Raw genomic sequence first — 16,682 nt, 5'->3', positions numbered from 1 at the left:
AAAGGGCTCTATAATTTCCCCCATATTAGCCACCTGTATTTTTGCATAGTCAGACAAGCATTACATGTCCCTCCCACCTATTACTGGTCAATCACAGAGCTCAGCCAGCCTTTATAAGTGTTACCTATGCAGTGAGGTGACGAACCACTCCAAGTTCCGTCAGTTTGACATAATCTCGTGCTTGATCCCACTAGTATGAAAGGAGAATTGCAGCTGAAGGAAACCTCAGACTGATATATAAAGCTTTTGCCTTCTCGTTTTCCTTGGGAAGGTATGCCAGGATCCCCACAAAACTTTGCTAGAAGTCAAAATGGAGACACGTGTCACAAAAATAATAGATGCAATAGAGTAAATAATTCTTAAAAATGATGAAAATTAACTGAAATCTTATGCTAACCTAGTATCTATGATAACCCACCCCAGTGAAAATTTTCAATTTCTTTCCAGTTATAATGTTTAAAACATAATATTTAGGTAATTAGTCTGATGTGCTCTGTGGAGCATGCTACTTAATAAATGCCAGATGCTTTGAATTTTTGTTGATTTAAATTGATCAGAATCAAACAATAAATCTCTAGCTGCACATTGCAAAGCTGTACTCTACATATGGTTCACAGGTAGCTCCATTAGCTGTAGTAATTATGGCAAGATAAAGCTTGTACTGCTTTTCACATATGCCTGATTGTACACACACACACACACACACACACACACACACACAAACACATGTGCACATGCATACACATACATATTTTCAAATGCACAACCATACATAAATAGATACACATGCACACATACACACACACACACAAACACATTTACTTACACACAAAAAAAACCCCACATGCACACATACATGGTATCTGCTTATTGTACTCTGAGCACTGAAATATGTATCCTAATATATATCTTTAAAGGGCCAGGAACTAGAAGTTTGATAGCCCAGAGACCTAGGATAGAACCAAATACAACTAAAAAAGAAAAAAAAAGGGGGGGGGGAGTCCATGAAATGATTCCTAATGACATTCTGCTATATTTGTTGACTGGAGGCTAGCTTAATTGCCATCAGAGAGGCTTCATCCAGCAACTGAGGGAAGCAGATGCAGAGACCCACAGCCAAACATCAGGCAGTGTTCAGGAAATCCCATGGAAGAGGTAGAGGAAAGATTCTAGGAACCAGAGGGGCAAAGACACCACGAGAACAAGGCCCACAGAATCAACTAAGCAGGACTCGTAGGGGCTCACAGAGACTGGAGCAACCATCTGGGATTCTGTATGGATCTGACTGAGGTCCTCTACATGTAAGGTATGGTTGTGTAGCTTGGTGTTCTTGTAGAACTCCTAACAGTGGGAGCAGTGGCTCTGTCTGAGTCTTTTGCCCGTTTTGAGACCCTTTTCTTCCTACTTGCCTCATCCAGCCTGTATATGTGGTATGTGCCTTTTGTTATATACTAGAATATGTGCCTAGTCTTATTGTAACTTGTTATATCATGTTTGGTTGATATCCCTGGGAAGCCGGCTCTGTTCTGAAGCGAAACAATGGAGGAAGAGAGGATCTGGGGGAGAGGAAGGTGGATGGGAGAGAATTGGAGGAAGGGAGGTTGGAGAAACTGCATTCCGGATGTACTATATAAGAGAAGAATAAATATATAGATAGGTCATACGTAGATAGATGATAGATAGGTAGATAGATTTAATAAAAATTGTTTTTTCTGATTCTTTTATGTTACTGACATATTCAACAGGATTTTTATTGTACTGTATTTGTGATGATTAAATATTTCTATTTGCTATTCAACTTTATATATTCATCTAATTTAATATCATAATTTTCTTATTTGGGGTTGTAAATATTTTTCTATTGTTTTTTTGTTCCCCATTTATTTTAATGCCTTTGGTTGAATTTGCTCTTTGAGATTTTAAAATATGCACTGAGTATATCCTGAGTGTTTGGACTCCTACCCACTCTAATCTCCCTCCTGCACCAATTAACAACATTCTCAGCTCTTTCCTACTTTCATGTTTGTGTCTGTTATTTGATTGGTTTTGGGACCCACAGAATTTAACCAAAACTTCCTGTGTAACAATAGGCTTGGAACTCTCCTTCAAACACTAATAGTTTCCTCGGAAGGTACAAAACTGATGATATAACTGCACCTTCCTCAGAATCTGTCGATAGACAATATTTCAAAAATGTACTATAGAGAACCTTCCTGACTCATAATTGCCTATTGATAGGGCCACTTTTATGTATGCCTATATATACAAATATCTTAATTGCTTCCTCTTCAAAATATTGATAAAATATGTAAGAGAAAAAATTGTGTTAGTCAAAGTTCTCTGGAAGAACGGAATTTATATTATTAATTCATATATATTAATTTATATAATTTATATGGGGTGTATATTGGAACAGCTTACAAACTATAGTCCAGCTGATAAAACAATGGCTGTCTACTAATGGAGGGTCCAAATATCCAATAGTTGTTCAGTCTACAAAGCTGGCTGTCTCAGTGGGTCTTCAGTATGCCTCAGAATCATGAAGAAGTAGGCTCTAGTGCCAGTAGAACAATGGACTTGCCAGGGAGAGTGAGAGCAAGCAAGCAAAGAGAGAAAGCTGCTGCTTCTTCCGTATCCTTTATATAAGCTGCCACCAGAAGGTGTGGCCCACAATAAACATGCAGTTTTATACCTTAAAAGATCTGGATTAAAAGTGGGTGTTCCCACTTCAAATGATTTAATTTTAAAAAGTCCCACCCACACAGGTGTACCCAGCCACTTACATTTTCATTTATTACAGAAGTAGTCAAGGTGACAATCAAGAATAGTTATTACAATTTGCAAAACAACATATATACGTGTGTGTGTGTATGCATTATATATATATATGCATATATAATGTAATCTTCCAAGTCCCTTTAGTGTTACTTGAATGCATATGCTTTTAGATCTGACCACATAGTATTGGACAACCATTTAGGGCATATTTACTAGAATGACTTACAAACTGCAGTCACACTAGGAAAGCCATAGCTGTTGATCAACAGAAGATGCAATAATCTAGTAGCTGTTCAGTCCAAGGCTGGACATCTAAGCTGGGCTTCAGGATGCATCAGAATCCCAAAGAAGTAGGCTAGAATGCCACTACAGGAACGGACTTGCCAGCAAGTGAGAGCACACAGTCAAGAGAAGACAAGCTTCTGTCTTCTATCTTTTATACCAACTGCCACCAGAAGGTGCGGCCCAGATTAGAGGTGCATCTTCCCATCACCAAAGAGCCAGGTTAAAATAGGTTTCCCCACTTCACATGATTTATTCAAGAAAAAAGAAACCTCCCTGGTGTACTAAGCTGCTTACATTTTAGATAATAAGTAGTCAAGTTGACAGCCACTTCTTTGTAAGAAATTTAAATCTTGTAACACTGAGGAATTTTAATTTTCTACAATAATCAGTGAAGAGACCAACTTTATAGGATTATAGGATATTTAAAAAATTAATTAGATGAATCCATTCAAAATATTTTTTATTGATTAAGACAAGCACTATAATAGACTTTTTTAAGCATCTGGGTGTATCTATATACTGAAGAATACATCTCCAGGAGCTTTTAATTCATTTTTGAAGGAATCAAACAACTGTCATAATTAATAAGTAAAGAAGAAAGGTCACATGTAGAAAGGCAATTAGTGAGACTATGAGGAAAATAGATAGAAGGAAGGATATTTAAGTCTTTGTGTGTGGTGGGAAATGAATATTCATTTCAAATAACACGGCAACATTACCTGAGCTTTAGTTTAGACTGTATTGTTTACCACCTATGTGATCTCAAGCTGCACAAAAAATATCTGGGTCCTTAAATGGTGGCAAAATAACCCCCTGTTTGTTCTCACAATCTTGCTTCTCTTTATGAGTTTAGGTGTCATGTGTGAAAATGTTTTGGCTGAATACCCTCACTGAAGTGTTCTGTAATGCATAGTAGAAAGGAAACATGGAAAACAATCGAGACAAAGTTAGCCCTGTTATATTTGTATAGTTAATAATTAAAAGTGAGTATATAAGTATTTCCTCTTCTTCCTCCTCCTTCTTGTTTCAATTTCAAAAAATCACTAATTCAAAGTGTCTCTCCCTCACCCCCTCTATCCTATCCTCTCTTCTCTCTTCTCTCTTCTCTCTTCTCTCTTCTCTCTTCTCTCTTCTCTCTTCTTCTCTCTTCTCTTCTCTCTTCTCTCTTCTCTCTTCTCTCTTCTCTCTTCTCTCTTCTCTCTTCTCTCTTCTCTCTTCTCTCTTCTCTCTTCTCTCTTCTCTCTCTCTCTCTCTCTCTCTCTCTCTCTCTCTCTCTCTCTCTCTCTCTCTCTCAATTTGGGTCAATTCTAGAGACTTATCCACACTAGTAGGCAAGTGCTCAAAGACCAAGTGGCACCTTCTCAGGCTAGTAAACTCCTAGACAGAAAAATTCATTGACATCAAAACCCATTTCTGTAAGACTCTTTGACTTTGTCTGTCTAGGAGTATCTTTAAGCTGTGTTAGCACATTGGTATTTTCCAACATGATCCTCACTGTAAAAAGTTTCAGGGGTTAATGCATTTTCCTGAGGAAGTCCAGAAATAATACTAGATGGGTCTCTTTTGAATGCTGTATAAGTCCATGTCTTACAGAACACAACAGTAAATATAATTAGATTCTCAATCTGATTGGCTAGTAATGGTTCTTAAGATGGTCTCTAAAGGAATTTAAAAAAAAAGAATAATTTAGAAAAAAATATTGAAATAAAGCACTTTTCTTCAAATGTTTTGAGCCAAACTGGAAGGAATATAATGACTAGAATAAAGGAAAAGAAGCTACATTAATGAAAATTGACTTTTTAAGATTAAATCTTAATTGTGGATTTGTAGGGAGTTTTACTTCTCTGGGTATAGCCTAGAAAATTTGAAAGGTTTATGCAGCAAATGTTACTTTAAAACATTATAGTTATTATAAAAATTTTCCTACTTACGTAAGCACTGCGGGACCTCACCACTCCAGGTACCGTTACCTACACAGGTCAGAACGGCAGGAAAGGACAGCTCATATCCTGCAGAACAGATGTAGCTAATACTAAAGCCCCAGTCGAAATTTGTTCCTTCCAGCCTTCCATTAGAGATCTGGGGAGGAGTTGAGCAGGTAACAGCTGCAATTACATTAAAAGTAATTAGACACAGCTGTTGAAACACCCTCAGCGTGAAATAAATAAATAATTATCATTAAGAGCTGCATATGTGCTATTTAACCTTTTGGAGGACAATACAGTATGGCATGTTTTATTCTCCTATTAGTCTTCTTGAAGGGTCCCTAAAATGAAACCCTGGAGGAGGACGCTTGCTATATTGGCAGCATAATGGTTCTCAGTTCTTTGTACAAAACAGCAAGCTTCCTAATACTGAAGGGGGAGACAGAGTGGGTGACCTTCTTTCTGGTATATTGCAAATGATGACAGTCATGTATCTTATATAAAATTATTTCCCGTGGACCTTGTGAGGCTGATGAGCTGGGTGCCTTGGCTGGATTTCAATTCAGCACAGAAACTGGGGGATTTAGAAGCAGTTTTATAGCATTTTTTTTTCAAATACAGACAAACTGTGTCTGATTACAGTATTCAGTGTGCATCCTGAAAACATGCAGATTCTTATTTTAAAGCCTATTATTGTATTTGTAAATATATAATTAATTTTGAATTTTAAGTTTCCTTAACTTGTGTTATGTTACCCCTGGGGAAGATTCATGTTGGAAAAGTGTCAGGTATGAGGGGAAAAGAGAGGTAACACACTTCTAAGCATGGAAATAAGAAGATTCTGTTATGATGACTAACAATAGGGAGAAACAAATTTTTGAGTTTGCTAATATTTCAATTTTCATTATATATACAAATGAAGGTACAGAATAACCTTTGAAATATAAATACTTACATATGGACCATTATGGTGAACTGCATATAGATTAATATAAATATGCAGGCAATAAAATGTAGCTATCTGGGATTTTGCTTACTTGCTGTATTACAGCTTATTGTCACTACTCACAATCAAAAATAAGTTTGATTAAAATACTATTATTTTATTTTATTTTTATTTAATTTTTTTGTCTTTTTTAGAGATAGGGTTTCTCTGTGTAGTTTTGGAGCCTGTCCTGGATCTTGCTCTATAAACCAGGCTGGCCTCGAACTCACAGAGATCTGCCTCACTCTGCCTCCCGAGTGCTGAGATTAAAGGCATGCACCACCACCACCTGGTGAAATACTGTTTTAAAACATCTACATGTTATACGATGACTTTAAAATAAAAATATCTCACATTTTAGTATCAGAAAAAAAGGAACAGAGTAAGTATATACTTAAATATATATTAACTTTGCTTATAAACAGAAAAACATGCAATGGTTATTACTTTGGAATGGTGACAGAACTATTTTCATACCTCTACATGCTGGCATAACTCCACTCCACGTGCCATTAGTTGTACACATCCTGACACTGGAACCATTTAACTCCATAGTATAGCCTGGCTGGCACATGTAAGAAACATTTTGCCCAACCACAAAATCATCTCCATATCTCAGTCCATTGGCTGGTATACCTGGGTCTCCACAACTGATGACTATCAATAACAAATGAGAAGGGCAGAGGGTTAACATGGCCCATACTTAACATCAAGTAGTAAGCATAAGTTACAAACATATATGTAGGGAAGAAAGCCACCATGCTCATTTCTAGTCATAAAACATAAGCATATTTAACGAATACATTGACAGGTCTTGATTATAATCAGGAATACTTATTATAGATGTTGTGCATGTCATCCAGAAATTGTCACCTAGACTTCAAAAGATCTTGATTAAGATGTCATCCTGTTATAGGAAACTGTGTCACTAAGCACTTTTAACTTGCATTGTGTGACCATGCAGAAACTACATTAAGACACTGGAATGCAGGGCAGGCAAGGTAGCCCAGCAGGTAAAAGTCCTTGCCATCAAGCCTGATGACCTGAACTCTATTCTCAGAACCCACATGTTGGAAGAAGAGCACTGATTCCTCCCAGTTGCTTCTAAGGTACAAACATGGTACTGTAACATTTGTGCATCCCCATGGATACATTTAATTAATTAATTAATTTTTAAAAGTTTGTTATAATAAAATCAGATTTTAAAGACATTTGACATCTATGATTCTCTCTGTGGCCACATTTCTCATACCAAACAGTTCATTATCAACTTAGGCTAAAAGACTATCATTAAGAATTTACAGTCCCTATTGCAGAATGAATGTGCCAGGGGTATTATGGAAATGGCCTTGGGAATTCAAAACTTTTGTTTTATTTTAATTCTTTTATTGAAAATAGATTCTTCTCTCATACAATACAAATGGGCTGGGTGGGACACAGAATGGTTTCTGGTTACAATTCTCCCTGCACTCCTCCCAGCTCCCCCAAACCTCCCCTTTACCAAAGATCCACTCCCCCTGTTTCCTCTTCAGAAACAGCAGGCCTTCAAAGGTGACAGCCAAACAGGAGAAAACAAGACCTAGTAAGACAAGTCAAAAGCCCTCCTATCGAGGCTGGAGGAGGAAACACACTAGGAAGAAAAGAATCCCAAGAGCAGGCAAAGGAGTCAGAGATATACCAGTCCCCACTATTAGGAGCCCCACAAAGACACCAAGCTAATAACCATAACATATACATACAGGACTCTATAGTGTTGACATCTAGGAGGAAGACATTGCTTTGCTGTGTCATGAACTTTAGTTAATATATTATTTTGACTGTCCACATTTGCACTCAATTTCACAAGGAAAATGGAAACTAGTGTGGTGAGGACCTCTATCAACCAATAACATAGCTGCCAATTCTTATACTGGCCTCACAAGTAGAAATGAAAATAGGGAACCTAGACAGAGCAAGGGACACAAGGCTATGAGGATCTGATAGACCTGAACACTATCTAGTCATGGGTTAAAGACAATAACCCTCAGCTCATGCCCATTATCCCATGGACTTCAGTTATAAAAGACAAATTAAAAATGAACAGATCAGAAACTGTGATAGCTATCAAAGTGAACTAAACTCTAATACAGAATCCTTATTCGACATGGGCTGTATATTGATTTCAGTGAGGTCTTGGTCTGGCTTTCTGAATATAAAATGATTCATTTAAATTGTTACCAAACGACTTTCAGAAACACTTGGGACAGCTGGGCAGCAGAGACAAACACACAAAAAACAGTTCTTAGGATGTCCTAAAAATGCAAATTGTTTTGAGGTATGGTCTTAAGTATGATTTGGAAAATGAATTGGTTAATAGATTTCAGACAGTTAAGAGAAAGTAAAATGCAAACTAGGCTGATCATCTTATGCAGATAAAATATCACGTCATATGGATAATCCTGACTGGGTTATCAAAACATCTGTTTGTGGTAAGGTAAAAAGTTTGTGTTGGTAAATACTTGCCAGAAGGTCACCCTCCTCTATCACCTGCATTCTTTTTAAATTCATTTTCCTAATATTTGAAGGTCATTATGATTAGGTTTTACTAGTTTTCTATTAAGATTGATTAATGTCAAGACTTTTTATATGTGATTCTATTTTGTAGGAGTCTATGGATTTTAAGAATATGAATATTGGCATTTAAATTGAAGAATAATATGTAGGACATCTCATACATAACCCTTTGCCTTGCAAAGTAGTTGATAACATTCCAACTCACCAAGTTTAACCTAAATTCTATTTTTAAATTTATATCAAGAAAACTTTTCTTCCAGTGATTATCAATAAGAAAAAAATATTTTAGTAAAGTACAACAGAGTTTTATAGGAAACAGATAATCTTGTGCATTACCAAAAATACTTTTTATACCTTCCAAATTTACCACTATATAAAAATGGCTAAAGATTTTAATTTTTTTAAATTTTATTTATTTAGGTTATTTTATAGTTTCATCCAGATTTTAATGGAGAGGATATTAACACAACCATCCCCAAAGTCGTGTTTTCTAGACAGGGCCTTTTGCAGAGTGAATTGGAATCTTGGCTAGAAGGAATAGCCATGGGGTTGCAAGGGCACATGAGCTGAGATATATCGCCCACTGTAGAAGACAGCAGGCTTCTTTCCCTGGCACTGAGCAGGAGCTGTGCACACTGTGGCAGCAGCATTAATGAACATCTGACAATAAAAGCTTTGGAAGCGTTTGTTGGGTGACTCCCTAACAAAGCAAAGGTCAGTGGAAGAGTCAGTCTGCAATAGCAACACTCTTTGTAAATATCACCTGCTTGGCAAGTCAGTTCATTCTCTACCAGCTTGTGTGCAGCTACCAAAAGAGGCTATGGTCTTTGTAGGCAAGACCTTAGAACAGTACCTCTTTAGGGCTTTACCCTAAAATTGTAGACATCAATAGGCCGTGGTAGATGTTTTGGGTTTTCTCTCTTGTGAAATCAGCACTGTGTTTAGAACTATCTCCTAAAAGAAGAAAAAAATTCTCTGAGAGATTTCATTATTCTGGGTTTGTGACAAGGATCTGGTAAGAACCATCATCATGCTGGTGGTTGAGAATTAACAGCCTGAGAATCCTTATCACTCAACTTGATCTACTAAATGTACTGTCTCTGTCTCAAATGAATAAGACCTGCCAGATGCACATCACTGGGTATTGGTCATTTTGGAAATAGATATCCTAGTTCCGTCTCTTGGTGTAACTTCATCTTTAAGATTCCTCTGCTCATGTTACATGTGATTTGACTGTGTAAACTTGATTTCTGGATATAACCCTAAACCCACAAGGAGAAAACTAGTGGTGTTGAGAAAGCTCTCCCTCAGCACTGGCTTAATAAGGACATGACTGCAGTTACAGAAGGAAGAATGCTAGGGAGGAAGAACTTATGTTCAAGAGAAGTACTTTCAGATAGAAGTTCATTAAAAGAGTCATTTGTCAAACCATCTAAAATCTGATGTTGGCTGAATAATTCAGGCAGAATTTTCTTGGATACAGCCATCTTTGCTATGTCTCAACATGGGAGAGGAAGGTATTTCCGTTATTACTGAATTACAGTAATTTCAAAAGTATTTCTGCAGCCGGGCGGTGGTGGCTCACGCCTTTAATCTCAGCACTCGGGAGGCAGAGCCAGGCGGATCTCTGTGAGTTCGAGGCCAGCCTGGTCTACAGAGCGAGATCCAGGAAAGGCGCAAAGCTACACAGAGAAACCCTGTCTCGAAAAACCAAAAAAAAAAAAAAAGGGCATAAAAGTATTTCTGCAAACCATTCAAATGTCTAAAATGCTTCTCAGCACACTTATCCTTATACTGAACTAGGAGTTTTGAAGCATAACAAAGAATTGAGAGAGAGAGAGAGAGAGAGAGAGAGAGAGAGAGAGAGAGAGAGAGAGAGAGAGAGAGACTTTGTGAGTGTGTATGTATGTCTGTGGGGGGGGGGGTTGATAAGAGCAAGCATATTGGTAAAATCAGCCAATTAAGAAAGTCTTATGTAGCATTATGGCTGGACTGCCAAAGTTACTTGTGAAATATTAGACAGTGGGAAACGTTCCTGTGGACCTCTGTATATCAGTTTTTGGGGGTGATGCCCAATGCTAGTATGCATTCCATGAATGGGTTTTAGTAGTCAATTCATAGGAAATTTGATCTTACTATATGCCAATAGTTATTTTTATGTTTCATATTAATGTATTTTTGCAAAATATTTCAACATAAATTAAAAATAAAACATGCTAGTATTATGCCTAAAATTGGATCCATCCTCTAATTTAGATTTTTTGGGAACTCTGCTTGCCCAATAATAGACAAGAGGAAAAAATTAAGTTATCAGACTTTTGAAGTATAATGAATTGAAATATAACTCATATTATATTTTATTTTTTACCATATATTTTATTATTTACCATAAAACTGAGAAAGAGATAAATTAACAAATATGTTTTAAGGGCACTATTGACTTTCCTAAGAGTTACTATTAATTATTCTTCCTACAAATAATGAACTTCTGTCATGTCAATGTTAATCGAACTCTAACAGACAATGCATTGTGTCTAACAAATCTCCTTACCAGTGACTGTGTTTGGGCTTCAACAACACTGTGTGCCATTCATTCCCCCTGACTGGTCACTCTAAAACATTTCATCTCTTAAAAGAAATGCAAATTTGTTGTTGACTTATGTCAAATTTGCTTCACATGTTTAAAACGATTTCAGTGGTTATGAAGAAAGAGTTATTTAGAAAGACTATTGTGCAAAACACATGGCCATTTCAAACTGAAATAAAATAATTCTGTATAAATTGAATTGTGATATGAATAGGAAATACAAATTAGAAACTTTTGTGAGGAAAAGGCTATGAATTAGTATGATTAGTGTTCTTATGGCTTATCTGCTTTGCTCTGATATTATTTTATTATTATATGCTGTGTGTTCTTTACTATTGGAATGAAGAGAGAAAAGAAAGAAAGTCAATAAAACCAGGAAAAAAACACAAAGTACAGGATCAGAAGGAAACACCAGAACACTGCTTCAGGTGTGGAACACACGAGATTAATCTTAGCTGCTACAGTTACTGGTTTACCATGGCAAACAAAGTCACCCTCACATACACAAATTACTAATATTTCCAGTGTGAACTAGAAATGATAATGGTATGTTTTGAGGAACGTGATTTTTAAGTAGAGGGGTTATGTTGAGCAGTTAACCACAGTTTTAAATGGTAAATATTCGCTAAGACATTAGTACTTGTGAACTGTAATACGAACCAGAATAGAAAGAGAAGTTAAAGGATTTTTACTTGTATGTTTGTGTGTGTACCTGCATGCGTGCACATGAGCTTGTCCATGCACTGTGGTTTGAACATTTGCTTCCATGCACAATTTTTGTAGAAATTTATCTCACCCCAGTGGAGTACTATAGCAGGTGGGGATTTCAAAGAGGTGCGATGTGAGGGCTTTGCTCTCATAGATGGAATTAGAACCATGTCACAGGGTTTGGACTGGCTAGAACTCTTTGTTTCCTGCTTTCTGCTACTGAAGGTCACAAGCCATATTGTAAGAGAGCAGCTGTCACTAGACATGGAATTTGATGACTGCGTCATCTCAGAGTCCTGAGCCTCCACACCTATGGATAAAAACCTATGCTTTTTTTATGAATTACACAATTTCAGATATTTTCCTAACATTAGCCTCCACTTGAGGAGGCTAACTGAATGTATTATATCTATGGAGCTACAAGGAAGTCATAATCTATGCTGGGTAAAGACTTTCCAGTGCAGCTGCTTTGAGTTCCTTATAAGGAATGGATACACATTGTTCATATCTCACAAAGTGAAACAATTCCCATAACATACAGTTACGTAATTAAAGTGCTTGAGTTTTCATTGAATTTTGCTGTCAGGTGTGATTTAAACATTCAGTCAAGTAGTTTAATTTTTTCAATGCTCACTTTAATTTGTTTAACACTAATTCTTAAGTCCTTGAATATAGTTACTATAAAAAGCAATACCTATAAATAGCAAATAAGGTAAATCAAATGTATTAAATCATATTTGGCTTGAATTTAATTATTTTGATATATTAAGTAATAATCAATTTAAGTGGCTTTTTTCATGAATGATAAAAAATAATGTTTAGAATTGAGTTCAGCCAGTAGTCCAGAGGTCCTTGAATACTGCCATTTCTCCAGTTTTTTTGACCCATGCAATGGAAGTCCAGCCTATTATCTAAAGTTGTAAGACTCTAATTAAGGATTACTGTCCATTAATAATAAGATATACGAAACATGGATTCTAATTCAATTACATTTCCACATAGAAATCCTAATAGTCTCTAAGTTGTTTTCGTTGTAGAATTTTAGACTGCTTAATTTTCACTGAAACCTCCTTGCTTCTTTCTTAGAGAAAATTTTTTCCTGCTCATGGTTAAGGTTGTTATGAACAAATTAGCCATATTGTGACCTATACAGTGGTCAACATGTAGCAAATCCCCAGCTTTAGTAAAACTGACTGTTGAGTTACATTGTTTAGCACAATACTTTTCTTTGAAGTATTAAAATAACAAGATGATGTTGTAATTTCAATCCAATATTTGAAATCAGCCTAGCATTTATTACATAATTTTTAATATTTTCCCCTCATTCAACTCATCTCAGTTTTCCACACCTTCCTCCCCATCAAGATCCATCCCTTTCTAGCCGGGTGGTAGTGGCGCATGCCTTTAATCCCAGCACTCGGGAGGCAGAGCCAGGCGGATCTCTGTGAGTTCGAGGCCAGCCTGGGCTACCAAGTGAGTCCCAGGAAAGGCGCAAAGCTTTTCTCGAAACAGAGAAAAACAAACAAAAAAAAAAACCCTGTCTCGAAAAACCAAAAAAAAAAAAAAAAAAAAAGATCCATCCCTTTCTGTCTCCCCTTGAGGAGGAAAAAGGGCAAGCATCTAAGAGACAACATAATACAAGTCATCATAAGATAAATCAAAAAACAATTTGGAAAAAGTCAAATCAGCAGAAGGTAGCAAGTCCAAGAAAACACACAAGAAACAGTGATAAACTTAGAAGTGCATTCATTCACAAACTCAAGATTCCCACAAAAACATCAAAACTGAAGCATAAAATATATGGAAAAGACTTGTAGGAGTTTAAGAGAGAGGAAGGGGAAGAAGAGAGAGAGAGAAAGATGCTCCTCTGAAAATGCCTTTGAATTTGTTTCTTTTGGCTCTCTACTCTTGGGCATCAGGCATACTCATTCTTAGATAAAAGGAAAAAATATACTATAAAGCAACAAACCCAACATTTAGCCAAGCATGGTCTTCCATGGATGTGTTGATTAAATTGCTTTCTTCTACTGTTTTTTTTTTTCTCCCTACTTTATATCTTTCTGTCATCCTTCTTTACAGTCTTTCTTCTGCCCTCTCTTTCTGGCTTCTTTTTTCTCTCCTTCTTCCTTTCTTTACTTGACTTACCTTTTCCAATGCTTTGGGAACAAACTCAATGCTTCATATGTGTTTGGCAAGAACTGTACAATTAAGGTATATTCCTAGCCCTAAATACTATTTTATGCCTGATGTAGACGTTGGTGGATAAGATTTTTTTTTTTTAATTTTTATTTTGCAATACAATTCAGTTCTACATATCAGCCACAGATTCCCTTGTTCTCACCCTCCCGCCCCCCTCACCTTCCCCCCAGCCTGCCCCCCATTCCAATCTCCTCCAGGGCAAAGCCTTCCCCACAGACTGAGATCAAACTGGTGGACTCAGTCCAGGTAGGTCCAGTCCCCTCCTCCCATGCCGAGCCAAGGGACCCTGCATAGGCCCCAGGTTTCAAACAGCCAACTCATGCAATGAGCACAGGACCCGGTCCCACTGCCTGGATGCCTCCCAAACAGATCAGGCCAATCAACTGTCTCACCCACTCAGAGGGCCTGATCCAGTTGGTGACCCCTCAGCCATTGGTTCATATTTCATGTGTTTCCGTTTGTTTGGCTATTTGTCTCTGTGCTTTATCCGACCTTGGTCTCAACAATTCTCTCTCATATAAACCCTCCTCATTCTCACTAATTGGACTCCCAGAGATCCACCTGGGGCCTAGTCATGGATCTCTGCATCCAGATCCCTGAGTAGTTGGATGAGGTTTCTAGCACGACAATTAGGGTGTTTGGCCATCCCATCACCAGAGTAGGTCAGTTCGGACTGTCTCTCGACCATTGCCAGCAGTCTGTTGTGGGGGTATCTTTGTGGATTTCTGTGGGCCTCTCTAGCACTTTGTTTCTTCCTATTCTCATGTGGTCTTCATTTACCATGGTCTCCTATTCCTTGTTCTCCCTCTCTGTTTTTGATCCAGCTGGGATCTCCCACTCACCCAAGCTCTCTTTCCCTCGACCCTCGCCCTTCACTACCCCCACTCATGTCCAGGCTGTTCATGTAGATCTCATTCCATTTCTCTGTCGTTGGGCGATCCCTGTGTCTTTCTTGGGGTCCTGTTTTCCAGGTAGCCTGCCTGGTGATGTGAGTAGCAGTCCAGTCATCCTTGTGTGGATAAGATTTTAAGAATTCACCACAGCAAGCAGTTATCAGGACTGATTTTCTATAAAAGATCACCAATAAAAATTGATTTACAGTTGGGCATTAGAGGTGCACACCTTTAATCCCAAAACTCTGGAGGCAGATGCAGGCAGATCTCTGGGTTTGAGGCCAGCTTGGTCAACAGCGAGAATTTCAGAATAGCCAAGGGTACACAGAGAAATGCTTTCTTGAAAAACCAAAATCAAAAAGAAAATTGACTTACCACATCAAAATATCTATAAGTTTTTTCAGGGTAAGCACTCATAAATAATGACCATGCTTTCAAACATCAAGACGGATATTGGTTTGAGTTAGATTGGTAAATAAAAAATTAAATCCATTATAATTTTATTCTGATAAACTCATATTTTACAACTATTCCTAAAGTTTATTAAATTATATAAAATATGGCTGATTTTCCTTTATTCCTTTTTCTTCACTTAGCCAATACAATACCTTGGTGAGACTACCAATTCTTGAAATCACTAGTGTATACTTTAATCATAAACATTCATAATCTTTTAATCTCAAAGAGGTAAAATTCAGTTAAAACCTGATGACACCTTTATACATTTTCACTTCAATGAAACTTTTGAAGAATTAAGAAAACATTTACTTGTGCAGTTGGGCAAACTTCCAGACCATGTTCCGTTGGCCGTACACTGTCGAACAGAGGGTCCCGAAAGGATGTAGCCTTCCATGCAGGAATAAATGACAGAACTGGAGAATGTTGTCCCATCGATTCGAAAAACCTTCCCATTTGCTGTTGTTCCCGGGTTGCCACACTGTACAGCTGTAAAAATAGAAGGTCCATGAGTGTGTTCAAAAATAATGCAAATAGAGATCCTTTCACAAAGAGGTAACGCCTAATGTTCCTTGAAAAATATCCAAAGTAATAATAAAATTCTCCAAACTTTGCAATGAAAAAAACCTTCCTAAGTACCTAAAATTCAAGATGACTTTATATTGATTTTGTTGGCTTAATTACTAGATTTCAAATCAAATAACTTCTTTAAAAACTGTTAGTGTTAGTAGTTTTAGTACAACTATTTGCAAAGAAAAGTAATCATTTAAAAAGAGTTGCCTTCAGATTCCATAAAGTTCTTCTTTTGCCTTAAGACCAATTCATAAAAATTTAGAAAATTAAGAAAAAGAATAATATGCAATATATTTATTAGATCTATATTTCTTGAGAATAGTTGTTTTATATATAATTTAAATATTGTACACATTCATGCACATTTTCCATAAATATATAACATTTGCATTGTTATATTTCCTCTCTTTAGGCAATTGAGCACATATAAAGAACAAAGTAAATAGAAAGCAACCAAGCAAGTTTTCAATAAAGAATCACAAATTCAGCCGGGCGGTGGTGGCGCACGCCTTTAATCCCAGCACTCGGGAGGCAGAGCCAGGCGGATCTCTGTGAGTTCGAGGCCAGCCTGGGCTACCAAGTGAGTTCCAGGAAAGGCGCAAAGCTACACAGAGAAACCCTGTCTCGAAAAACCAAAAAAAAAAAAAAAAAAAAAAAAAAAAAAGAATCACAAATTCACATTGTGTTAAAGATTAATAAGCTAATGAAAATAAATATACTGTATGACCCTGCTATTCTAC

General features: G+C 37.0%; 1 protein-coding gene across 3 annotated transcripts in view; it reads right to left on the bottom strand.

Moving 5' to 3' along the window:
- The window catches only part of Csmd3 (CUB and Sushi multiple domains 3), a 1,140,535-nt gene that overhangs the window by 32,777 nt on the left and 1,091,076 nt on the right, over positions 1–16,682 (bottom strand). For all 3 annotated transcript variants that reach the window (XM_059246844.1, XM_059246845.1, XM_059246847.1), the window contains 4 exons: positions 15,682–15,858; positions 6,451–6,630; positions 4,995–5,168; positions 125–298 (listed from right to left, as the gene is read on the bottom strand). In XM_059246844.1, coding sequence (XP_059102827.1) covers positions 125–298; positions 4,995–5,168; positions 6,451–6,630; positions 15,682–15,858 — 705 coding nt within the window. The remainder of the gene's footprint in view (positions 1–124; positions 299–4,994; positions 5,169–6,450; positions 6,631–15,681; positions 15,859–16,682) is intronic.

The sequence above is a fragment of the Peromyscus eremicus genome, chromosome 20 (assembly GCF_949786415.1).
Source record: "Peromyscus eremicus chromosome 20, PerEre_H2_v1, whole genome shotgun sequence".
NCBI lineage: Eukaryota > Metazoa > Chordata > Mammalia > Rodentia > Cricetidae > Peromyscus > Peromyscus eremicus.
The sequence above is the reverse complement of the archived record's forward strand: the minus strand, read 5'-3'. Positions and strand labels throughout refer to the sequence as shown.